General features: G+C 45.1%; 1 protein-coding gene across 1 annotated transcript in view; it reads right to left on the bottom strand.

Moving 5' to 3' along the window:
- Positions 1-392: 392 nt before the first annotated feature.
- CDV3 (CDV3 homolog) overlaps positions 393-27288 on the bottom strand; it is a 133432-nt gene continuing 106536 nt past the window's right edge. Inside the window, exon 5 of the mRNA XM_044064652.1 lies at positions 393-1688. Coding sequence (XP_043920587.1) covers positions 1502-1688 — 187 coding nt within the window. The 3' untranslated portion in view covers positions 393-1501. The remainder of the gene's footprint in view (positions 1689-27288) is intronic.

Raw genomic sequence — 27288 nt, 5'->3', positions numbered from 1 at the left:
GCTACAGACTAAGTTAGACTGAGCTCAGTATGTTTATCAGGGGAAAGCTGTTACAATAGAACACTTTCCGGATTAAGTAATCTGACTGGAAACCCTTCTAATTAAACAGCTACACCAACAATGCCCTGCAATCCTTCTTAACAGCAGGGCATACGCACAAGTAACTTGTGTAACTACTGCAAATGTACAACAGTCAAGGTTAGCCACAGCTCTCAAGTTTGCTAACTTAACAAAACTATTAAAAATTATAGTACACTTTGGCAGATTAAATCCCACAATCTGCATTTGAGAACACCAAGTAAAAGATGAAAAACAAAACACACACTTCACTGGGGAACTGTAGACAAAGGTTCTTCAGCCCTGATGCACAAAAATGCAGACATATCAAAGTATTATTTTTAAAAATGCAATTTACTACCCAATATGTGCTGCAAGACACCTGTTGAAACAAAGTTAAAAAAGCTCAGTCTATTGGTAGTACATGTTCCTTGCCAGATTACATTTCCTTTACAGCAAGCATAGCATTCATAACAGTACTCATTTTCCAGCTGGATGGCTTCTTATTTAAAGTTCACAGTGCACCGTGCACACTTTCAAAACTGAAACATGTGAAATGAACGGCTTCTCTCTTAAAAGTTTAAGCAAAGACTGCAAAATTTCTCTTTTCAAGCAAGTTCATCACGCCCTCATCATACATTTATACATCAATAATACTGTGACCTAAACACCATTTACTACAAAAAAGGGAGTGGAGAAGTCTCAGGTTTTGGGAATGAAGGAAGGCTGGCAGCATAAAAACTTCTGACCTTTCAATACCCCTATTAGCAATTTTTATCATCTAGATATTTAACAGAAGTGGATTCAATACCCTAATGTTAACACCTCTACGTATAGGTAATCAAACTACAGCTGAAGAGTACTGCTTTCAAATGGTCACAAAAGTTCTTCCAAAACCTGTGTACTCCTAGCAGTTACCATCCATGCATGGAGAGAAGTCCTCCTCAAGTACGGTATTCAGGATTGTATCTTACAGTAAGGTCACTTAAATCTTTGTCACTAAGAGCACTCTATAAAGCTGACTGTTCTATGTTCTCAGAATACAAGCAGTACCATATAGTTTTGCTGTTTTTACATTTACAATTGCACACTCTTAACATGGTTGCAACCTTCAAACTCAAGACTTGTGATCCATGCGAATGCTGCAAAACTGAGGTAGTCACCCTTACAAAGGCTCAATATCCAAAAACACCACAAGGACTTTGAAAGGACTAAGCTGGCTGTAGTTTTACAGTTGCGGAATACTATAAAAGGATCACTCATCAAGAAAGTGTTCACTATTGAAGACTTCTGATGTTACAGAACTGATTCTGTTAGAGAGTTCACATACAGGTAGTACTTGTAACGTCTTGTGCTTCCATGGTGTGGGTTTATGCAAAAACCTGTAAAGGGCACACTTCTGTGATGACAAAGCCTTGTATAGCTGTAGTTTAGTTACCAAGTGTCACAAAGGAAGGGAACCAGCATTATCCAAATTAAAGTGCATGTGCCTTGCTTTTTTTTTTTTCTGGTCTCCTAGAACAGCATACTGGTTGTCCAGCTGTAGTTGAAGATTTGGATTTTTTGAGCCTTCTTCTCTACCACGATTTCTATGTTTAACCATCTCAAAGCTTTTATCCATCTCCTTATCCCTACAGAAGAAAAACAGTTAAAAACAAAGTTTGTGTGAAATATTAAACGCATGCATTAAAGTATAGAAAATACATGGCAAGCTCAAACAGAGGGACACAATCTTAAAAGTAACCAGGCAACTCAGTTTCTAGTAAAAAAAAAAAAAAAGTGGTTAAATTCAGTCAGTTGTGGGACTTGAGTGACAAATCAGCTGGCCCACCAGGGGGTTGGGGGGGGGGGGCGGATTATAAACCCACAACTGAGGCACCTGTTGAACAGACCAGGAAGAATAGCCTCAACATGCTTTTGTAAGAGCCTAAGCCCAGAGCCCTTGTGAGAGTCCTTCACATCTTGCATCCAGCCACTGGAGGTAAACTGAGGTCACCAAAAAGAATTATACATATGTACACGTGGCTAGGTTTATGTTCATGGGATACATCCAGAAAGTACAGCTGTGTAAAGTCTTACCATAACAGTAGATGTCCTTCCTTTCCCCGTTTACTAAAGGGATCCCTTGCCAAGTGTAGCCCAACATCCTGCCAGTGTATCAAAGCATTAGGTTTCAAGGATGTTGTACATCATATTTAAGCTACCCACTCAAGGTGTAGGGCATAAAGGTGATGTAGAAATGTACATGACTCAGAATTGAACATCCCCAGTAGAACAGTTCAAGGAGAAGAGGGAAAGTACAGTTGTGTACACTTACCATAAATATAGATGTTAGAGTGACCATAAATGCAGATGTTAAGAGTGTATTCACTGTTGAAGTCATCACATTTCGGTTATCTGCCTGCAGGTAGCCCTCAGGTCGGCCTGAACACCAGTGTCTTGGGATTTCTGCGTTGGATGCGGTCGCCTCTTCCATGAAGTCAGGTCATCAGGAGTATAAAACATGCAGCAAACACCATTACTTCAGTTTATCTTGCCCCTGTCAGGAGCCCTCAAAATAGGAATCTATTACATAGTCTGGAACACCTCCAGTAAAAAGTAAATACCCCTGCCATAAAAATGGCCATAAAGAGAATAGGTAGAAAGGATAGAGAAAGCCAGGGGGCTGGAGGGAGGGAAACCAGGACTACAACAGTGAATACACCAACATCTACATTTATGGTAAGTGTACACAATTGTACTATGTTCATGTTTCACATTTGCAGTCATCACACTCTGGTGGATTCCCAAAGCCAAGGCAGGGTGGAGGCAGTCAAGAAGTGTTAGGGCTGGCTAGCAGGCCTTAAGACTGCTGTAGCAAATCCAGCTCTGGATTTAGAAAAAATAGGCAAGTGGTAATGCTTGGTGAAGGTGTGTACAGAACTCCATGTTGCAGTTTCAGGATGTCCCTGGTAGGGACTCCCTGAGAAATGCTGTAGAGGTTGAAGCAGCTCTAGTGGAATGAGTTTTGGTCTCCTGAGGGGTAGGTTTTCCATGGTGCTTGTAGCAGAAATGGATGCAATGTGCTATCCATTTGGAAATGGTTTACTTCGAAAGAGCCTTGCCCTCTGCCCCCGTTGCAAAACTGACTAGCAGCTGGTCAGATTTTCTGAAAGGCTTAGTCCTGTCAAAGTAGAAACTGAGCTGTCTGTGTACATCCAAGTGCGAGTGCAGGATCCTTTCCCCTTTTCGGAGGATTAGGGAAAAGGTTGGCAAACGGATGGATTGGTTAAAAGCCACACTGGATACCACCTTGGGCATAAACGATGGGTTAGTCGTGAGGGAAACACTGTCGGCATAGAAAATAATGAGGGGCTCCACCGCCATTAGTGCCTGCAACTCACTCTTCTTGCTGAAGTAATAGCTAGAAGTAAGGCTGTTTTCCAAGAGATGAATTTGAACTCTGTTGAAGCAGAAGGTTCAAAAGGGGAAGTGAGAGCTTCTCCAGTACAAAGTTAAGGTACCAGGCCAGGGTGGGAGCTCTCCTAGAGGGCCTTAAAATTGTTAGCTCCTCTCAGGAACTGTTTGATGAGAGGGTGAGAAAAGAGGTAGCTCAGTATTATGAGCCGAGATGGCAGAGGGATGAATCTTAATAGAGAAGGATAGGCCTCTATGGAGGAGCTCTGCTAGGTAATCAAGGATTTGAGGTAAAGTGGGCAAAGCTGTGCTCTTTCCCTGACTCAAAGAACAATCTCTTCCACTTTTCAACATAGGATTTCCTAGTAGTATGCCTTCTGGCCTCAAGGAGGACATCCAGCACCTGTTTGCTGAGGGATGCTGGTGGTGTACTCAGGGGATAAACCAGGCTGCAAGGTTTAGGGTTTGCAGCTGTGGATGCAAAATCTGTCCCTCCTGCTGAGACAGCAGGGAAGGTGTTTGGTGCAAAGGTGGCACCAGACTGCGGAGTGGGTACCAGTGCTGGCGTGGCTAATCTTGTGCAATAAGGATTGCCCTTTGGCCTGTCCTGTTTGATCTTTGGTAGTAACTGAGAGAGGAGGGGCAGAGGACGAAAGGCATAAATTGAGATGTTTTCCCAAGGATAGGGCGTCCACCCTCCAGGCTCTGCTGCGAGGGTTCCTTGTGCAAAATTTGTTCAATTGGTGATTTGGGGGGGGGGGGGGGGGCAAAAAGGTCCAACCTCCGGTGTTCGGTGGGTTAGAAGTTTGAAGGAGTTGGGTTCTAGTTTCCACTCGTGAGGGTCCAGAAGATTTCTGCTAAAGTCTGCCAGTGAATTTTGCTTGCCTGGAAGGAATTGAGCTTGTAGGTGCACTCAGATGCATAAGGTTGTGTTCCACAGAGCCATGGCTGACCTGCAGAGTGGTTAAGAATGAACGAGTCCCCCCCCTGCTTGTTTATGTACCACATAACTGTGGTGTTGTCTATCAGGAGCTGTCCTCGAAGGATAAGGTATTTTGAAGACTGAGCATTTTGTACAGCTAGCATCTCTTTTTGATCGATATGCAGGGGAATTTGTTCTGGGCTCCATTTGCCTTGAACGCATGTGCCTGCCATGTGAGCCCCCACCCATGCATAGTCTGATGCATCTGTTGCCAGGGTTTGGGTGGCAAGGGGTTGAGTGAAAGAAGTCCCTTGTTGTGGTTGCAAGCTTCTACCCACAAAAGGAACTCTGCCCTTAGACAACGTATGACAGGAAAAAGTTATGTACCTACCATAACGTTCCATGTTAGTTGTCATCTCACCTTCTTTCTTGCTGGTTGGGATCTGAGCCGATCCTCTACTCAGACTCGGCAATCTTCTATAGCTCGAGAGCTGTTTACTGGCTCGAGGCTACCCCTTATCCCATGATGCCTAGCAATAGCTACCCAGATCTCGTTTGAAATAGCTAACCCCAGACATAGCCAGAGAATCCACCTGGTCAAACAAACAGGTTGAGCATACCTGTTACACCAAGTCAGAGGAAACAAACCAGAGAACACTCAGCCAGTGAAACCAGAACTCCTCTCGATCCAATAGGACAGGGGGACAGAGGGTGGGACGCAAGAAAGAAGGCGAGATGAAGACAACCAACATGGAACGTTATGGTAGGTACATAACTTCTTTATGTTAAGTTGTATATCTCCTTCGTTCTTGCTGGTTGGGACAGCATCCCTAGTACCTACAATCCTGGGCAGCTCACTGGAACAGACTCTTCAGAACAGTGGAACCAAAGTCAGCTCTGCTCCTGCAGACCATATCTAGCTTAGCTTAATGAGAAATAAAGGTATGAGGATTTGCCCACGTAGCAGCTGCACAGATAGAATCCATGGGCAACCTAGATTGGAAGGCTAAAGAGGTGGCCAAAGCCCTAGTAGAATAACCTTTCAATTTGATAGGCAACTCTTGTTTCCTCAGTTGATAAATGAAAGTAATGTGAGACAACCACCTGGCTAAGGTCACTTTGGAAACTGGGAGACCTTGTTTGCCTAGAGCATAGGAAAGTAATAGTTGGTCAGATTTCCTTATTTTCTTAGTCCTATGCAAGTAAAAACGCAATAGTCTATGAACGTCCAATTGGTGTAATTTGTATTCTGCCTTGTTGGTGTGGTTAAGGAAAAACACAGGAAGGTCTATAGATATTTTCTGAGCAGACTTTCGGAAGGAACAAAGGATTACTCCTCAGAGCAACCCTGTCCTTATGAAAAAACAAGTATGGAGGACGAACACATACCGCCTGCAGCTCAGAGACACATCTGGCTGAAGTAATAGCTACCAGAAAGTGTTTTCCCAAGACAGAAACTTAATGGAGCAGGATGCTGCAGGTTCAAAGGGGGGCATAATTAAGGAGGTTAGTACCAAATTAAGGTCCCGAGGAGGAAGGGGATCTCTCACTGGAGGTCCAAGGAAAGAAGTCCCTCTTAAAAAGGCTTTACAGAGCTTATGAGAATGTTTGAATTAGACAACCCAACATGAAAGTTAGAAATGACCGCCAACTGAACCCCGATTGTAGCAGAAGCGGACCCAGAATGAATGTTATGCTAGGAATTCCAAACTTTCGTGGACTGGGGCTGAAAAGGGATCTACGTTCCTAGCCTCTGCCCAAAAAGAAAAAAGTTACCATTTCCTAGCATAAGTTTTTCCTAGTTGTGGACTTGAGGAGACAATTTCAAGTACGGTCGGGGAAATGCTGGGAAGCCTGGCTAAGGTTGGAAGTGGATCAACCAAGCTGTGAGCTGGAGTATTTGGAGGGACTGATGCAGCCCGCCTGATTGATGAATCAGTAGGTCTGGAATCTGATCCAGCGTCCAGGGCTGATCAAGAAGGTAATGGTACAGGAACTGAAACCTTATCTGTCAAGGCCAGTAGGGGGCAATGAGGATCATTTTGCAACCCAACGATATTGCTTTCTGTAGGAGTTTCAGTATCAGGGGAAACTGAGGAAAGGCATAAAGAATCATGGACTAGAGCATCTCTGGGTGTGTGACCTGGAAGCGGAAGGGAGAAGCAGTTGCTGCATCTGCTGTTGAAGGGGGCGGCAAAAAGATCGCAGCAAGGCTGTCCCCATTTGCGGAAGATCAGATCTGCAACTACCCGATTCAGAGACCACTTGTGAGGCATGAGAATAGCTCTGCTGAGCCTGTCCGCTAGGACGTTTGACCTCCCAGGGATGTGCGTCGCAATCAGAAATCGTTGGGAGGAAATCGCCCACTGCCAGAGTCGGAGTGCTTCTCGACATAGGGGGTAGGACCTGGTTCCGCCCTGGTTGTTGATGTACCACACCACTGACATGTTGTCCGTTTGAATTGCAATGGTCCCAGAAGGGAGAGTCAGTCCTGAAGAGCTTGCAACGCTAGGAGCACGGCTCTCATTTCTAGGACGTTTATATGCAGATGGTACTTGTGAGGTGCCAAGTGCCTTGTTCTGTCCTGCCCTGATAATACCCCCACCCCATCAAGGAGGCGTCTGCGGTCACTGTGGCAACCGGAGGGGGCTGAAGGGTCTGCCCTGAGTCACTAGTAGGGAGACCATGCACCAGGAAAGGTGCCTTTTGCATGCTTCTATAATCATAATCATGTGAGACATGGGCAGCTGTTGGAAAGACCACTGTGTGAACAGAAGCCACTGAAGGATCCTCATGTGAAAGCGGGCCAGTGGGATTAGAAGAATTGCTGCTGCCAGGGAACCCAGAGTTTGAAGGACAAACCTGACTTGGATTCCTTTGCTCTGCATTAGAATTTGTACATGCTGGTGAACTGTAGACACCCTTTCTGGCGGTAGCCTTGCTGACATGCTCCTTGTGTCCAAGTCTGCTCCTATATAGGTGATAGATTGACAGGGCAACAAGGCAGATTTTTTGAAGTTTATTGTAATGCCCAACTGGGAGCAGACTGCGATTGTGTAGTCTCCGGCTTGCAGAAGTTGATGCCTGGTAGTAGCAGTGAGGAGCCAGTCTAGATATGGAAACATCTGGAATCCTAGACGTCTCAGGTGAGCCGTGACCACTGCCATACATTTGGTGAACACCCTGGGGGCTGTGGTGAGACCAAAGGGCAGAGCTCTGAACTGGTAATGACCGTCTCCCAGCTGGAAGCAAAGAAATCTCCTGGAGCGCCTGTCCATTTTGATATGGCAGTACACATCCTGAAGATCTATGGAGCACATCCAATTGTCCTGACCCAGAAAGGGTAGAATGGACTGTAGCGTGACCATCCGAAACTTTGTTCTTTGAACAGACCTGTTTAGTCTGAGATCCAGAACCAGTCACCAGTCCCCCGTCTTTTTTGGTACCAAAAAGAACCTTAAGTTCCGGATCAGTGTTGGTCTGCCGGGACTTCCTGGATGACCTTTCTAGCAGTTTTGAAACTTCTATGACTGCTTGGTCCCTCAGATTGGGTGGAACATCTGGAAGGGATTTGCTTGACGGTAAGGGGGGTTGAGAGAAAGGAATTTTGTAACCTCCGGATATAATGGACCGTACCCATTTGTCTTGCGCTACATTTTTGCCAGGCTTTTGAGTACAGTCAAAGTCTTCCCCCGACTGCCTCCAGAGGCGGGCAGCCGGGCAACCCTTCAGGGATGCTGAAAAGGCTTCAGAGAAGGATTTGCTGTTGCCCTGGTTCTGCGGACTCCCTCTGCCATGAGGGCGGCGTCTTTCCCCCTCTGCCCCTGGAGGAAAAAAAGGCCAAGTGCGTCAGGCGAGGCTCCCTGGGATTTTCGGAACCACATTTTACCACTCTTCTGATCCTTGGAGTATGGTCTGGAAGGAGTGGAAAAATTTACTCCCACGGCAGAGCCTTGCCTTCTTGCTCCACCTAGTCAAAGTGTCTTTCATCTGTGGTCCAAAAAGAAAGGAGCCATCAAAGGGGGTGTTGGTGAATGACTCTCTAAAGGGTTCCGCAAAATTACACAGCCGCATCCATGCGCGTCTCCCAAGGGCCATGCCCGTACCTGCGGCTCTACTTGCACCATCGGCTGCATAGGAAATTAGCCTCATGGGGGAGTTGACTACAGAATTAAGTGTCTCCAGCTGGGAAGCCACTTTAGCTTGAGCCCCCTCAGCTGATGGATCTTGAAGGGCATCTCCAAGCTCTTTAAGGAGATCCCTCTGAAGCCAGGTAAAATGGCATAAGTAGTTCAGTGACCTCATAGAAAAGGTCGCTGAAGCAAACATTCGCTTCCAGTATCTGTCCATGGTCCTAGACTCCATGTTAGGAGGATGGACGAAGAGGTTTCCGCCAACTCTTTTTGGTGGCTGCTGCTACCATGGCATAAACAGGAACACCTTTGGTAAGGAACTGCTTATAATGGGATGCTGTGATGAACTTGCCAGGTCTCCTCAGAGTTGGTTCCACTGTATTTGGGGCTGACCAAGCCTTTTGAGTCACCACTGACACAAATGGATCGAAAGGCGGAGAAACCCAGGAGGTGGAAGGTCGGGAACCAAACGCATCCAGGAATACAGACATTCTCGGTAGGGGCTAGGGGATTCCAGTTCCCCCTCTGCTTAAGCATTTCTAGGATGTCCGAAAAGGAAACTTCTTCAGAGGGGCATCTCGGGGAACCTTCCGAATCATTTAAGTCTATCACAAGTGACAGACTCAGGGGAGTCTATGTGCTTCCTCTTGCACTTCTTACGAGGGGGCTCCTCTGAATGATCAGGGGAGGCCCCGAAGAGGAGGAAACACCCAATGGGGTACCCTGGAGTGCCAGTTCCCAAAGCTTGGGGTCTGGAGGAGGAGCAGAGGTTGGCACAGGCACTACAGGGGATGGAGCCGATGGGGCAGATAGTGGAGCCGACTCAGTGGCCAGCACACTCCTCAGGACATTGAAGGCGTCCCTGCCAGGATGCAGAGAAGGCTCCGGTTTTGAGGAAATCTGAATCCTTCTCCGCACAGAGGGAGACTGCTCCGAGGCCGATGTAGGAGCAGAGCTCACCTGCGCCGAAGCTCCGAGAGGGAGAATGGGGTCAGACAAGGGTCCAATGCCACTTGCCCCCTCGGATCAGACGAGGGAGCCCCGGCACCTAGATCCCTCGATGGACGGCACCAAGGGAATAGGGGCCAACGGAACCGAAGGAGAGAGTTATCAGAGCAGACTGTTCCACTACTCGAACCCCAACGAACTCCAGCTCGGAGCTCAATGGAGTCTGAGAAGGAACATCGACAGAAGTGGATGGAGCAGACACCTGTTGAGGAGGGCTGGACAACATCTTGGCAAGTGCGTGCGACTTTAGCAACCTACTGACCACTCTCCATGTCGTGATCTGACAGCCTAGAGGAGAGAGAGGAGTGAGAAGATCTGTGACTGCTCGCTCTGAAGCAGGGGAGAGAGGAGCCGAATTATCTATTCCAAAGAAGGAGACCTCAGCCTCTTGTGGCTCCACGAAGGCTCCGAAGCTTCTGATGGAGCCGACTGGGAGATAGTCTTATCGGTTCCGGCTACAGATAAGAGTCTGAACCAAAGACGGTTCAGAACTTGGAGACTACGATTTGGTAGAGTTGGGGGATTTCACAGGTTGACTCTTGGCTGGTGAATTCTGGGGCTTTAAAAGACCCCCAAGAATAAGCTTATTCTTGCGCTCCTGCAGAACTCTTGGACTAAATGCATGGCAGACAGAACAAGAGTCCTGCAGGTGCACAGCACCTAAACAATAGATGCAAGAAGTGTGCCCAACTGTCAGACATTTTCTGACAGCATGAGTCACTTCTTGAACCCAGACACTTTGGATTCTTTTGACATCCTGTAACAAGAAATACAATACAGCTAACAAATCAAAATACAGTCTACAGAAAAACACAGACTAAAGCTAAAGTTTTTTTTTTTTTTTGGATAGGAAAGCCTCTAACTCAAACGGCTAGCCTATAAAGAAAATAGGAAAGCCTCTAACCTAAATGGCTAACCTGACAAGAAAGGATAAGGGGGTGGGGGGGGGAGAACTATCCAAGTTAGAGTTCGATAAGGAAGGGAAGGAAGCTACAAATACACACTAGCTAACCCAACCAAAAATAAGACAAAGTTAATACCTAGGAAAAAAAAAAAAAAAGACTTTAGTAAAAAAAGTTCTATAAATAAACTTTATACGAGCCTGAGCCAGAAAAACGACACCTCGCAGCTGAAGCGGCAGATGAGATCTGGATAGCTATCGCTAGGCATCATGGGATAAGGGGTAGCCTCGAGCCAGTAAACAGCTCTCGAACTATAGAAGATGGCAGAGTCTGAGCAGAGGATCGGCTCCGATCTCAACCAGCAAGAACGAAGGCGAGATAGACAACTTAACATTCACTGTTTCCAGGTCCTGAGAATGTTGACACCAGAGATTTTTTAAATACTATTGAAGTTTCCTCATATGCAGTCTTGCATATGGAATTAGCATAATGCAGCAGGCCATGAACCTCAGGGCTTGCAGTATCTTCCTTGCAGATAGCTGGATTTTGTTAGCCATTAGTTTTGAAATAGTTTGTCAAATGGATCTGCTTTTCTGGAGTAAGGAATGCCATCTTGGAAGCTGTGTTCAAGCTTGCTCAGGAATACAATTTGTTGGCTAGGCACCGGTTGTGATTTATTTTCGTTGGTGTACCCCAGTGAAGTTAGCAGTTTTTTTGCAAATGCCAGGTGCTGAAGAAGCAATTCCCGACTGTCCACCTGAATCAGGCAATTATCCAAGTGTGGGTAGATTTGAATATTTCTCTGCCTGCAGTAAGCAATGACTGGAGTCTAGCATTTTGTGAATACTCTGGGCGCAGTAGATAAGCCAAAAAGGGAAGTGCAGAGAACTGATGGTGCATGGAGCCTGCCCTGAAAACGTAGACATTTCCTACAAGACTCCCTTATGGGGACGTGCAGATAGGCTTCTTTCAAGTCTAGAATGACTAACCAGGCATCCCCGGCTAGCATAGGAAGAAGCTGTTGCAGTGTAAGCATTTTGAATTTTGGGACCACCAGAAAGGTGTCGAGAATTGATAGATCCAGATATAGGGCGCCAAGAGCTCTGTCTGGGCACCAGAAACAGTCTTGAGTAGAAACCCTGTCCCCTTTGTTCTACTGGGACAGGTTGAATAGCCCTTATATGGAGAAAGGACTTCATTTTGAGCATCTGCCCACTGGTTTGGAGGAAGGTCTGGCAACCTGCTTGGTGTTGACAGTGAGTGAAGTAGAATCTGTATCCCTGAGATGCAATGTTAAGAACCCATCGGTCCTGAGTAATGAACCTCCAGTTTTTTGCATGAAGGGAGAGTTTTCCTCTTGGGGCACAAGTACTTGGGCATGGCATGTGAAGGATAACTGGAAAGTCATTGGGAACTTTTTCCATAAGGGGGTGGCTGACCACTCCCTGGCTTGGAGGTGGAAAAGTACAGTTGTGTACACTTACCATAAATGTACAGTGTATTCACTGTTGCAGTCATTACATTTGGGTAATCTGTTGGCAGGTTGCCCTCAGTCGGCCTGAACAACAAAGTCTTGGGTCCTGCGTCAGTTGCTGTCTCCTCTTCCATGACGTCAGGGGTATAAAACATGTAGCTGATGCCATTTTATTCAGTTTTTCTTGCCCCAGATGTCAAGTGCCCTCCAAATGATATATATATATATATATATATATATATATATATATATATTTATATATATATATATATATATATATATATATATATATATATATTTATATATTTTTTTTTATATATGCATATGTATTTAAAACAGCAAATATATAAATGCACTTAGAAACAAACTTTACCTTCAACTAAAAGCATACACACCACAAAGGCTTTTGAGTATATTGAAGGAAAGAAAAGGTATAGAAAGGGGGATGGCGGGTGGCTAACCCGGACTGCAACAGTGAATACACCAACGATCTACATTTATGGTAAGTGTACACAACTGTACTATGTTCGTGTTTCACTGTTGCAGTCATTACATTGGGTAGAATCCCAAAGCTATGGATGGGAGGATGGAACTAAACAGCATTAGGAGCTGCTAGGAGGCCCTGCAGGGCTACAGTGGCAAAGCCTGCCTGGACTTGGAGAGGTAAATGATAATGTTTGTGAAGGTATGAACGGAGCTCCCAAGGAGCAGCTTCTAGAATGTCTTTGGTTGGGACCCCTCTAAGAAAAACTGCTGAAGTAGAGGCAGCCCTGGTGGAATGTGATCTGATCCCCTTGGGCACAGGTTTACCATGGTGCAAATAGCAGAAACGAATGCAGTGGCTTATCCATTTAGAAATAAGCCTGCTTTGATATAGCCTTCCCCTCTAAACATGCAGCAAATGCTACCAGCAGTTGCTCAGACTCAGATTTGGTCCTATTTAGGTAAAATCTTAGTTGTCTGTGTACATCCAATGAATGCAGAATCCACTCCCCTTTGTTCTGCGGATTTGGGTAAAATGTTGGCAGGTGAATGGTCTTTTTAAGAGCCACACTAGATACCACCTTAGGTATAAAAGGATTGGTCCTGACGGGCACCCTGTCCGGGTAAAATATAAAACACTCCACTGACATGAGAGACTGTAGTTCTGAAACCCTTCTTGCTGAAGTGACTGCCAAAAGAAAAGCTGTTTTCCAAGATAGATGTTTTATATCCGCAGTAGCTGCTGATTCAAAAGGAGGCAGGGTGAGTTTTTCCAGCACAAAATTGAGGTCCCATGCAGGAGTCTGTGCTCTTCTGGGAGGCCTTAAATATTTGGCCCCTCTAAGATACTGTTTAAGAAGAGGATAAGAAAGAGGGGAGGCTCTGTGTTGTAATGAGCAGAGATGGCACAGGCATGGATTTTTATTGAAGAAAAAGATGGGCCCTTGTCAAGCATCTCAGTCAAATATTGTAAAATCTGAGAAATATTGGGATTTGTTGTGTCTATTCCTTGTGCTCGGTTCCAAGCACAGAATCTCTTCCATTTATCGCATAAGATTTTCTAGTACTAGGCCTTCTGGCAGTTGATTAGCCATGCTGCAAGATTCAGAGTTTAGAGCAGAGTGTGCAGAATTTGATAGCTGTGCTGAGAGAGTAGCTGAGGTATCCGAGGCAAGTACCATGGAGGAAGGCGAGACATATTCCTTAGAAGCAGGTACCAGTGCTGGCGGGGCCAATCCAGAGCAATGGGGATCATTTTTGGTTTTTGCTGACTTAGTAAGACCTTGGAGAGTAGAGACGGGGGGAAAAGCAGAGACTGATCTGAAGGATAGAGCATCCACTTTCCATGCTTTTTTGTAATGAGTTCTTGCGCAGAATTTGTCCAACTGATAATTTTGGGGAGATGCAAATAGATCTATGTCTGGGCTCCCCCATTTCTGTGTTAACATACTGAAGATGTGTGGATCCAGTTTCCATTCGTGCGGGTCCATAAGATTTCTGCTTAGGTCTGCCAGAGTATTTTGCTTTCCTGGCAGGAATTGAGCTTGAAGATGTATTTGGTAAGTCAGGGCTGTGTTCCACAAAGCCATGGCTAGTCTGCAAAGGGGGGTAGGAATCTGTACCCCCCTGCTTATGTACCACACAACTGTGGTGTTGTCCGTCTTTATCAGTAGTTGTCCTGGATGAAGCAAGTCCTTGAAGGCTGTCAGAGCATTCTGAACAGCTAGCATCTCTTTCTGGTTGATATGCAGATGCATTTGGTTTGGGCTCCATTTGCCCTGAATGCATCTCCCTGCCAGGTGGGCCCCCCAAACAGTCTGATGAGTCTGTAGTTAGGGTTTGGGTGACGAGGTAGAGTGAATGACAGTCCATTGTCGGGGACACAAGTCTCTGCCCACCAAAGAAACTCCTGTTGTAGGCAGAGAATGAGAGGAATCAGTTTCCAGACTGTGACAATGTTGACTCCATAAACATTTTAGGTACCACAAGTTTCCTCATATGCAGTCTCGCATATGGAATTAGAAGAATGCAGGATGCCATGAACCCCAAAGCCTGCAGAACTTGTCTTGCAGATAACTGGGTTTTTGCCATTTGTTTGAAGTATGCCGTCAGTTGCCTTTGTCTGGCGTGAGGTAAGCCATCTGGGCAGTTGTATTCAAGCTTGCACCCAGGAATGTAATTTGAGAGGGTACCAGTTGGGATTTATTTTCGTTTATGGTGTACCCTAGGCATGCTAGAAGCCTATTTACAAAAGCCAGATGAATAAGAGTCTCCTTGTCCTCTGCCTGAATGAGAATCGTCCAGATAAGGATAAACTTGAATGCTTCTTTGTCTGCAGAATGCAATTACTGGTGCCAGGCACTTTGTAAAGACCCTGGGCGCAGTAGATACGCCAAATGGCAGTGCAGAGAATTGGCAATGCAAAAAACCTGCTTTGAAGCGGAGGTATCTTTTGCATGATTCCCTTATTGGGAAATGCAGGTATGCCTCTTCAGTCTAGAGTTACTAACCAAGCATTCCTGCCTAGCATAGGCAGTAGCTGTTGTAAAGTCAGCATTTTGAATTTTGGAATGTCCAGGAACGTGCTCAGAATCGATAAGTCCAGTATTGGACACCATGAATTGCCTTTTCTGGGTACCAGGAAAAATCTTGAATAAAAACCTTGTCCTTTCCTTTTCTGGTACCGGCTCCCCCATATCCATGAGGGACCCGACTCGTTTCTGGGCCTCTGCCCACTGGTTGTGGCAGATCTGGCCATCCATTTGGAATTGGCAAAGTATAGAAATGAAATCTATAACCCTGGGATACTATGTTTAATACCCATTTGTCCTGGGTAATTAACTGCCAATTTTGAGCATGAAGTGCTAGTTTTCCCCCCAAGAGGGCTGCCAAAAGTTAAGTGCTTGGTGATGGTTGAGGAAAGTCAGAGACTGCTTACTGTGGGGTTGTGCTTTGTTTCCTCCAGATTTGGAGTTGGAGGCACCCCATTGCTTTGACCTGTAAGAACCCTGTGATTGGTATCTGGAGCCTTTTGAGTGCCTGGATTTGCCCTAAGTGGCTCTGCTGGACACAGGAAAGAACCAATTTTTAGTAGGCCAGTTCCTACTGAACCTGGGTGGCTGCCCTTGCAAGAAATATTTTAGAGTTTGCATAGATTCAGCTCAGTCTTCCATTTTCTTTAAAACCTCTTCTGCCATATTACCAGAGTATCATGCTGCAAAGGGGCATCTAACAATTTAGCTTTAACATGATCAGGCAGATTTTGCTCCTTGAGCCAGGCATGCCTTTTAACCACAGATCCAGTAACAGCAGCCCCACAAGAGACCTCCAAGGAATCTATCCACATTGCAAAGTATGCTTTCCAGCCTGTGCTGTTGAATGCACTAATTCCTGTAACTATTTTCCACACAATCATTTGTTTCAGTAAGCCCATAACATGCTGATATTTAGGCATATGAAACTGGCAGTTTAAAGCCCTGATTGCCAAGGTTGCAGACGTACAACCCTTCTTACCCCATCTATCCAGCACACAAATCTCTATCAGAAGGGGATTTTTTGCCGTAGAGGCCTTTACACCTTTGGGACCCCGAGAAATAGTCTCAGGATCAGCAGCAGGATTTTTGAAAAATTTGTGGGAGTCAGGAACCCTGTCTGGCTTACTAGGAGCCAGAGGCAGGAAATCAGGAGCCATGCTAGATTCCGAGAACACATCAACAATGTCTAATACAGGAGGTATTGCCAAAGGCCTATGCTGAGGAAGAAGGAAATCCCCAAGCCTCTTCTTTGATTCGGAGAAGTCCTGACTCTCCCAGTGAAAATGTTCCCTTAAAGTATGCAAAGTCTCTCCAAAAGAGTAATCCTCAAGAGGAGATGCAGATGGGATGGATTCCCCTGCCTCAGAATCCTCATAAGGTGGAATAGAAAATTCCTGATCAGAAGAAATAGAAACGATCTTAAGATTCATAATTAGTGCCTTGCCTAGGCCTCTTAGCAGGGGGGTGGGAACCCCTGATCAAGGTAATTAAATCATCAGCCTTTTTTTTTTTTTTTAAGGCATAGGGGCCTGGGCCCGTGGCTCATGCGTCAGTTTTTTTTAGACAGAAGTTGTTTTTGACCTTGTTTTTGTTGCTGGCATCGGTTTAATATAAAAATGTTGAGGCCTGAAAACACCCTCAGAAGCCGGTGCCTGCTCAGCGGCTGCGGACCCATCCAAGGGAGAGACAATCCACGGGTTCGATACTCAGAATCTCACGGTATTCCGGACTCCGAATGGGCCTCTGTAGAGGCCTGGGACTCAGTAGCAGGTATCAGGGGCTGCAAAAGCACCTCACTGAGTACCGGCAACTGGCTTAGAAGCTTAGTCTGTTTTGGACCTCGACGGTCTTGTCTTTTTCTTTCTGTTTTTTATGAACTCTAGTAGTCTGATTGCTAACTGACTACATTTCAGGGTAATTAAAACTAGAACCAAAATATTTAGACTACATTTCAGGGTAATTAAAACTAGAACCAAAATATTTAGAAGCAAAAAATATACTGACACTAATAGCGAGTTGGTTAAATCTAGCACAAAACCAACAGCAAGGCACGTTGTGATCAGGGTCTAGGCAAGGAATACAGTACAAATGAAAATCCTTAGGAGGTATTTGCTTCCAACAAGTAATGCTCCTTACCGATGTCATTAAAAGTGAATAATTGCAAGAAAAAGTTTCCCCAACTGGGTACTTCGTTTTAATTTGAAGACTTCCATTCTGAAACTAATATGAAAATTTCAGGAGTCGGCTGACCGGCACTTGCGGAACTGCTTCTGCTTCAGGCACCGCACGACAAGAAAGACTGAATAAAATGGCGTCGGCTGCATGTTTTATATCCCTGACTACCTGACATCATGGAAGAGGAGACAGCAACTGATGCAGGACCTAAGACTTTGCTATTCAGGCTGACTTTAGGACAACCTGCCAGCAGATTACCCAAATGAAATGACTGCAACAGTGAAACACGAAGAACATCGCTCCATCATTTAGATCTCTGCATACCCTGAGACTGTAGTCTTGGTGGTCTGTTTCCCCTGGGTTTGGGCAGAGAGGGACTGGAAAGGAGCAGTTTTTTGAAGGCCAATGCCTACTGAATCTAAGTGACTGTACCTGTAAGAAATCTTACAGTTTGCATAGATTTAGCTTTTTCTTCCATCTTAGAACAACTTCTGATTTACTGCCAAAAACGCTCCTGATTTAATGGAGCATCTAGTAATTTTGCTTTGACATGGTCAGGCAAGACTTGTTCCTTTAGCCAAACATGCCTTCTCAGTACAGATCCAGTAGCAGCAGCCCTGCAAGATGTGTCTAGGGTATCAAACCCACACTGCAAAGTATGTTCACTAATTTGGTGTGCAGAATGCATTAACTTTTGTAAATCTTTATTTTCTGCACAATCAAAATAACACCATTTTTTGTTTAACTAGTTCCATATGTTGCTGGTACTTCAACATGTGCAACTGGCAATTAAAAGCCCTGATGGCAAGAGTTTGAGGTATATACCTTCTTACCCCATCTGTCTAAAGCTCTAGAATCCTTGTCTGAAGGGGTAAGGTTTTTGGCTGTAGTAGCCTTAATGCTTTTAGGCCCCTGGGAAATGGTCTCTGGATCCACAGTAGGACTCTGAGAGAAATTTGTGAGAGTCAGGTACACTGTAGTACCAGTCAGGTTTTCTAGGAACTGGTGGTAAAGTGCCAGGAGTAAGACTGGACTCCAAGAAGACATCAACATCCAGGACAAGGTATAGCTTACAGGCCTGTGCTGAGGCAAATCTAAAATTTCCGTGTCTCTATTTGGACTGAGGATAGTCCTGGCATTCAGAGCAGAAATGGTCTCAAGGTATGCAAGGTTTCACTAAAAGAAAAATCTTCTGAAGGGGAGGCAGAGGGAATAGATTCCTCTGCATCTGAATCTTCATAAGTAGACAAGGGTATGTCCTAGTAATCAGAAGTGTCAGAGAGACTCCTGGTCTGTGGAATCAGAAGGAAATTCAATTCTGTCTTTTGACAGGGGAAGGCTGGCTTCACCTAATTAGAGTAATAAGGTCTTCCAAGCATTTGTTTTTGTGGCATGGGTGGTTGAGCATGTGCTTTTGACGTCTGCTTTCTAGGTGTAGTGCAAAGTCTGGGCCTAAGAAACTCTGTAGTTTTAGTAGGAAATGAGGCTGTCTGTTTAATATGAACATCGGTAGGTCAGAATACACCCTCAGAAGTCAGTGCCTGCACATCCAAGGTAGAGACATCCGCAGGTTCCATAGTCAAAGAAGCATCTTGTGGCATAACAGACTCCGAATGCGTCTCAGCAGAGGCCTGTGAATCTGTAGAAGCGGGAATCAGGGGCTGCAAAGGCACGAGTACCTGCAGACTGGCGACTAGCTTAAACGGAAGCATCGTCGGCAGTTTTTAACGTATGTGGTCTCTGTCTCTGCACTTTTTCTGAAGATCAGTAGTCGGATGGCTTACCAAAGCCTTTTCAGAATACGGAGAATGAGAGCGAATGAATTTAGCTACAAAAATAGCCCAATGAACTGTTCAGGCGTTGAAGATAGAAAACCAACAGCTAGGGATGTCGTGGTCTGGGCCTAAACAGGTGACAGTAAAAATTAAAAGCTCTGAGGTATTTGCTTTCCACAGGCAAAACAATTGTTAATTTTTTTCTGACATCGGTTAGAGCAAGAAAAAAAGAATCCCAACAGGGTACTTAGCTTTAGAAGACTTCCGGTCTGAAACTTGAAAAAACGAAAATTTCAGGTAGCGGCCGACCGGCACTTGCAAACTGCTTCTGTTTCGGGTTCCTTCTTGGCAAGAAAGACTGATGTAATGGTGTCAGCTACATGTTTTATACCCCTGACGTCATGGAAGAGGTGACAGAGTCTGATGCAGAAATCCCAAAACTCTGGTATTCAAGGCAGACTGAGGGCTACCTGCAGGCAGATAACCCAAATGAGGACTGCAACAGTGAAACATGAAGAACAGGACATCAACTGTTATGGTAAAATTTTACACAACCGTACTATATCCTTCCATATCACTGTTGTAGTATTCTTTACTAAAGGGAGAGTACAAAAGACCAAGGAAGAGGAAGGCCAGGGAACCCTCAAGAAACCCACGATAGTCCTGGCAAAGCCAGCTCTACCCCCTGGAAACCACATCCAGCTTGTAATGTTTATTAAAGGTATGGACAGAAGTCCAAGTAGCGTAGCGGCCAAGGCTAGAACTGGTATCAGATCCTAAGGACCAGAAGACTGTAGGAAAAGCCTTTACAGAAAAGCTTTTCCCATGAAAAGAACAAAATGAAAGGGGCCTTGAGATCCATGAAGAAATGGTTTGCACAGAAACGGCCAAACCTACAGATCTAGGATGAAAACAAAAAAGTTGCTCAGACCTGCAAATGGCCTTAGTCTTATCCAAACATCTAAGCTGGCTATGCAAATTCAAGGAGTGAAGAACATTCTCACTGGCTGACTGCAAGTGGACAAATAGACTGATTAAGAGCCAATTCATAACCGCTTTGGGCATAAAGGTAGTATTACTGCAAAGAACACCCTGTCCTTATGAAAAACTAGAAAAAGAGGGGAGGGGCAGCTATAAGGGCCTGAAGCTCAGACACCCTTCTAGCTGAAGGGCCAACAGAGAAATCTTCAATATACAATGCTGCAGCTGCAGTCTCAAAAGGATCCAGAGACAATTTTTCAAGGTCTCAAGGAAGGAGGAATAGGCTTCCTGGGAGGCCTTACATGAAGGACACCTTTAAGGAATTGTTTAACCTCAAACCTAGATGTTAAAAGAGGAGTCAAAGGCAGACAAGTAGAAATGGCTCAAAGGTGAGTATGCCAACCCAGCATGGAGCAATTTACACAGAGAACCAAAGGAACCTCCACATAAAGTGGATCCTGGTCATCAAGACTCCCGACAAAATCTCTTCCATTCAAGGTGCCTAAAAGGGATCAAAACACTCTTACCCACATTGTTAGATGAAGACGGATGGAAGACCTTGTCTTGTGAGTAGGTCCACCCCATGAGTTAACTTGTGGCAACTGCCCTTGGTTAAGTGCGGAAATGGGAATCAATGCTATCTGGGCCAAAAGGCAGTCACCAATAAGATTCTGGGTGTCCTGCTCAATCTTGGACAGGACCCTGTATACAAGAACAGAGAAACATCTCCATCCAAGAAAAAAAAAGTGAAGAAGTTCTCACCTTCCACACCAGAGGAAAAGGGACACTGACACAAAAATGGAAGTTTTCTGTTCAGAGGGGAAGCAAGAAGATCTACCAGAGGAGAACCCACTGGACAATGTCCAGAAACATCTCTTTGAAGCATCCACTTGAGTGGGTTATGGACCTGCTCAGTCTGCCACAAGGTTCTGTTTTGAAGGAATATAAACAGCCTGAAGAGTCAGCTGACACTTGACAGCCAGATCCCAAACCTGAACAGTTAGTCTGCACAGGAGAAAAGATAGTGCCCCCCGCTTGCTGATGTACATCACTGTGGTATTGTCTGTACAGACAGAGTCCCTGGAAGAAGAGCAAGAAAGGCCAGAACAACAAAGAGGAGAGCTCTCATCTCTGATGTTGATATGGTTCACCCTCTGATGAAGGGACCAAAGCCCTCGCGAGGGGACCCAGGCACCTATAAAACACCCCAGCGAGGGAACCCAGACACCTGTAAAATGCCCCCATGAGGAGAATGGAGGCTGAAAAGGAAGCCCTAGGTTGAGAGAAAACTGATGAATCCACCACTGAAGCTTTAGCAACTAGAAAGTCCAAAGGATGAGAATATGTTGAAGCCAAACCAACTTCGAAACCATTGCAGCTTGCTCATATGGAGCCTTGCTAGAGAAGTAACAGGAATGGTGGAAGCCATGTAACCCAGAAACCTTAGAAACTCCATGGCCAAAACCAAAACCTGAGGAAGAAGGAAGTGAAAAAAAAAAGGCAGAGTCACAGCACTGGGAGGTGGCAGGGATGCCAGAATAAGAATGGTCTGCAGCCTACACCAAAGAAAAACATGATCCTTAGAAGGCATCAGGAAGATTTCTGAAGTTTACCATAAACCCTAGGCCTTGCAAGAGGCAAATACCATATTGGAGGTACTGAAGCAGGGTCCTGGAGAGGAAGTCTGAATGAGCAGATCAGCCAGTTAAGAGAGATCCATATCCCGCTCATCCTGCAAAAGGCAATCACAAGAGCAAAGCATTTGGAAAGACCTTGGGGCAGTAGAGAGGTGAAAGGGCAAAGCAGAGAACTAGAAAAAACACAAATTTCCTGAAATAGGAATGAACATGGATGTGAAGATAGGCCTGGTAACCAGCTGACGAAGGAGCATTCAAGACAGTACAGTTGCGTACACTTACCATAAATGTAGATGTTAAGAGTGTATTCACTGTTACAGTCATTACATTTGGGTAATCTGCTGGCAGATTGCCCTCAGTCGCCTGATTAACAAAGTCTTCTTCCATGACGTCGGGTCGTCAGGGGTATACAACATGCAGCCATCACCATTACATCCGTTTTTCTTGCCCCAGATGTCAGGTGCCCCCCAAATGGGGATAAAATTAAGAATACAAAAAATATACCTCCAATCCCAAAAGCAATACACCAAAAGGGCTTTTAAGCATAGTGAAAGAAAGCAGAGGTACAGCCAGAGAAGTAGGGGGCTGGAGGGAGGGTAACCAGGACTGCAACAGTGAATACACTCAAACATCTACATTTATGGTAAGTGTACACAACTGTTACATTTGGGTAGATTCCCAAAGCTATGGCTGGGTGGGGGGAATTGTACAGCATTAGGACCAGCTATAAGGCCCTGCAGGACAGCAGTGACAAAGCCAGCTCTGGATTTAGAGAAAAGTGGTAAATGGTAATGTTTGGTGAACGTATGAACTGAGCTCCAGAAAGCAGCTTCTAGAATGTCCCTGGTAGGAACACCTGAGAAAGGCTGTAGAAGTAGATGTAGCCCTGGTGGAATGGGATCAGATTCCCTGGGGGATAGTTTTTCCATGGTGCATACAGCAGAAACAATACAATGGCTTATCCATTTGGAAATGGTCTGCTTTGAAATAGCCTTTCCTTCTGCCCCTGCAGCAAATGCCACCAGCAGTTCAGATTTTCTTTGAGATTTTGTCCTGTTTAAGTAAACTAAGTTGTCTCGTGTACATCCGATGAATGCAGAATCCGCGCCCCCTTGTTCTGTGCATTGGGAAAGAAAGTTGGCAAATGAATGGTCTGATTAAGAGCCACACTGGATACAACCTTAGGCATGAAGCATGGATTGGTCCTGAGAGATACCCTGTCTGCATGAAAAATGATGAGAGGCTCCACTGCTAAGAGCCTGTAGTTCGGAAATCCTTCTAGCTGAAGTGACTGCTAAAAGGAAAGCTGTTTTCCAGGAAAGAATTAAGTCTGCAGTAGCAGCTGGCTCGAAAGGAGGGAGAGTGAGTTTTTCCAATAGAAAATTGAGGTCCAAGGCAGGGGTTAGAGATCTCCTGGGTGGTCTTAAGTTTTTGTCCCCTCTGAGATACTGCTTTAGCAGAGGATGAGAGAAGAGGGGAGGTTCTGTGTTGTAATGTGCTGAAATGGCAGAGGCATGGATTTTTATGGAAAAGGACAGGCCCTTGTGAAGCATCTCTGTTAAGTAATGTAAAATCTGAGGAATGTTGGGCACTGCTGTGCTTATCCCCTTGAGATGGATTCCAAGCACAGAATCTTTTTAAATTTGTCAGCATAAGATTTTCTAGTGCTAAGCCTTCTCGCCTCCAAAATGACAGCCATCACAGGTTTGCTGAGGGATGCTATGGGGTGAATTTAGGTGATTAGCCACGCTGCAAGAAGTTTGGAGCTGTGCGCGCAGAATTTGGTTCGGAGACAGTAAGGTGTCTGAGGAGGTGCCACGCTGGAAGGTGTAACATTGCGCAGGAGTGGGTACCAGTGTTGGCGAGGCCAGTCTGGAGCAATCAAAATCATTTTTTGTTTGTCCTGCTTGACTTTTAGTAGAACTTTGGAGAGCAGAGGCAGAGGGGGAAGACACAGACTGATAGGTTTTTTCCAGCTGAAGGATACAGCATCCACTTTCCAGGCTTTTACGCGATGAGTTCTTGTGCAAAATTTGTCCAACTGATAGTTCTGGGTGAGGCAAAAATATCCATGTCTGGGCTCCCCCATTTGCATGCCAACATGTTGAAAATCCGTGGCTCGTTTCCACTCATGTGGGTCCATGAGATTTCTGCTTAGTTCACCTGCAGAAGTATTCAACTTTCCTGGAAAGAATTGAGCTTGTAGTTCTACTTGACAGGTCAAGGCTGTGTTCCACAATGTCATGGCTAGTCTGCAAAGGGGGTAGGAATGTGCACCCCCCTGCTTATGTAGCACATAACCATGGTGCTGTCTATCTTTATCATTAATTGTCCTGGATGAAGGTAGTCCTTGAAGGCTGTCGGTACATTCTGTACAGCTAACATTTCTTTTTGATTGATATGAAGGTGCATTTGCTTTGGGCTCAGATTGCCCTGAATGCACTTCCCTGCCAGATGTGCCCCCCAAGCACAGTCTGAGGAGTCTGTAGTTAGGGTTTGGGCAGCAGGGGGGTGGTGTGAATGGCAGTCCCTTGTTTTGGTAGCAGGCCTCTGCCCACCACAGGAACTCTAGTTGCAGGCAAGGTATGACAGGAATCATTGTTTCCAGGCTGTGACAATGCTGATTCCACAAACTTAAGTACCACTGAAGTTCCCTCATATGCAGTCTTGCATATGGAATTAGAAGAATGCAGGAGGCCATGAACCCCAAAGCTTGCAGTATTTGCCTTGCAGAAAGCAGGGTTTTTGTGGCCGCCTGTTTTGAAGCAAGTCACCAATTGAATTTGCCTCTCTGGCGTAAGGAAAGCCATCTGGGCAGTTGTACTCCAGCTTGCACCCAGGAACATAATTTTTTGAGAGGGTACAAGTTGATTTCTTTTCGTTTATAGTGTACCCTAGACAAGTTAGAACCATTTTTACAAACGCCAGATGGTTTAGAAGATTGTCCTTGTTTTCTGCCTGAATTAGACAATAGTCCAGGTATGGATATATTTGAATATTTCTTTGCCTGCAAAATGCAATGACTGGAGCCAGGCACTTTGTAAAGACCCTGGGTGCAGTAGATAAGCCTAAGGGCAGTGCAGAGAACTGGTAATGCAAGTAGCCTGCTTTGAAGAAGCTGAAGTATCTTCTACAAGATTCCCTGATTGGGATATGCAGGTAAGCCCCATTTAAGTCTAGAGTGGCCAACCAGTCATCTTTGCTAGCATAGGAAGTAACTGGAGAAGAGAGTCAGCATCTTGAATTTTGGTATGTCCAGAAAGGTGTTTAGAGTAGACAAGTCATGACTTGTCTTTTCTGGGTACCAGGAAGTCCTGAATAGAAACCTTGTCCCTTTTCCTGCACTGGTTGAATAGGCTCCATGCTCATGAGGGAAAGTACTTGTTTCTGGGCCTCTGCCCACTGATTTGGGGGCAGGTCTGGCCATCCATTTGGAATTGCCAATGTGTGGAAATGGAATCTTTATCCCTGGGATACTATATTTAAAACCCATTTGTCCTGGATAAGTTGCCAGTTTCTTGCATGAAGAGCCAGTTCCCTTTGCAAGTACCAACCACTTACCTTTTTAGCTGCCCCTTTGGGAGGGAAGTCATTGAGAAGTACAGTTTTGTACCTACCATAAATGTAGATGTTCGAAGATCCACATTGCTGCAGTCCTTACATATGGGTAGTCCGCTGTCCTCGGTCGGCCCGAATACCAAAGTATTAGGCTGACGTCGGTCAAGGCGCTTAAAACTGACATCAGGACGTCAGGGTACAAAAGCGCATGACCGACGTCATTTCCTCAGTCTTTTCTTGCCCCAGATGTCAGAAGGCCCTAACAAGACAGGCCAAAGTCAAAAAACCAGCAAAACCCAACCAACCACCCGTGCACTAACCATATATACAATATGTACAACACAAACCCCACCACCACCTTCAACAACAGAGGGAAGGAGGGAGGGATTGGACTGCAGCAATGTGGATCTTGAACATCTACATTTATGGTAGGTACAAAACTGTACTATGTTCTTCATCTCACATTGCTGCAGTCCTTACATATGGGTAGAATCCCAAAGCAGAGGTAAGGGAGGATGGCAAAACTAAAAAGCATTAGGAGCTGCCAACATGCCTTGTAAAATTGCAGTTGCAAATCCAGCCCTAGATTTAGAGTAAAGTGGAAGGTGGTAATGCTTAGAGAAAGTATGCACTGAACTCCAAGTAGCTGCTTCCAAAATATCTTTAGTAGCCACCCCTTAAAAAGCTGTAGAAGTGGCAGTAGCCCTAGTGGAATGAGGCCTAATCCCAGCTGGAATCTCCTTACCATGATGGGAATAACAGAAAGCAATACAAAAACCAATCCACTAAGAAATAGTTTGTTTTGAAACAGGTTTGCCCTGAGAACCCAAAGCAAAAGAAACAAACAACTGCTGAGACTGCCTGAACCCTTTAGTTCTGCTCAAATATCGCAACTGTCTGTGAATATCCAAAGTGTGCAAAATCTTTTCCCCTTTATTTTGGGGGTTTGCATAAAAAGTAGGCAAATGAATAGTTTGGTTTAAAGCCACACTAGAAACCACTTTAGGCATAAAAGAAGGGTTAGTACGCAAAGACACCCTATCCTTGTGGAAAATTAAGAAAGGCTCAACTGCCATAAGGGCCTGTAATTCAGAAACCCTTCTCGCAGAGGTAATGGCCAACAAAAAAGCAGTCTTCCAAGATAAATACTTCAACTCTGCCGATGCTGTAGGCTCAAAAGGTTGTAGAGTGAGTTTCTCCAACACAAAATTGAGATCCCAAGCAGGAGTAGGAGCTCTACGGGGGTCTTATATTCTTTGCCCCTCTAAGGAATTGCTTAAACAAAGGCTGAGAAAATAATGGTGGGTCACAGTCATAGTGAGCAGAGATTGCTGCAGCATGAACCTTTATAGAGGAGAAGGACAAACCTTTGTCCAATAACTCAGTAAGGTATTGAAGCGCCACACTTAAATTAGGTTTAGAAACATCAAAGTCCTTTGCTGTACTCCAAAATAAAAATCTCCTCCATTTATCTGCGTAAACTTTCCTTGTACTAGGCCTTCTGGCCTCCAAAATAACATTCAAAACTTGTTGTGGAAGCTGAGACCCTCCAGGGTTTAAACCAGAATATACCAGGCTGTCAGATGTAGAGAATGAAGTTTGACATTGAGTAAATGACCGTTCTCCTGAGACAGCAGGTGAGGAATCGAAGGCAAAGGCCATGGAGGCTCCTGTACCAGACTTCTCAGTAATGGGTACCAGTGCTGTCGAGGCCAATCTGGAGCTATTAAAATCATGTTTGGCTTGTCCTGTCTGACCTTCAGCAGTATCTTTGGGAGGAGAGGCAGAGGTGGAAAGGCATACACGTGAAGATTGCTCCAATTGAATGAGAGAGCATCCACTTTCCAAGCTGAGGGATGAAACCTTTTGTGCAAAACTTTGGCAGCTGGTAATTTAGTGGAGAAGCGAACAGATCTATGTCTGGAGTTCCCCATAACACTGTCAACCTCTGGAATACATGAGGATCCAATTTCCACTCGTGGGGATCCATAATTTGTCTGCTCAACACATCTGCTAAGGAGTTCTGTGCTCCTGGCAGAAACCTTGCCTGAAGATTTAGCTGTAAACTGAGAGCAGTCTCCCACAAAATCATTGCTTGTCTGCATAGAGGATAAGAATGTTCCCCTTGCTTGTTGATGTACCACATGACAGTTGTGTTGTCTGTTTGAATCAACACCTGCCCTGGAAGAAGTAAATCCTTGAAAGCTATCAATGCAAATTGGACCGCTAACATCTCCTTCAAGTTGATATGTA

This window comes from Protopterus annectens, chromosome 3.part0, assembly GCF_019279795.1.
Source record: "Protopterus annectens isolate FY-2018-M chromosome 3.part0, PAN1.0, whole genome shotgun sequence".
Classification (NCBI taxonomy): Eukaryota; Metazoa; Chordata; order Ceratodontiformes; family Protopteridae; genus Protopterus; species Protopterus annectens.
The sequence above is the reverse complement of the archived record's forward strand: the minus strand, read 5'-3'. Positions and strand labels throughout refer to the sequence as shown.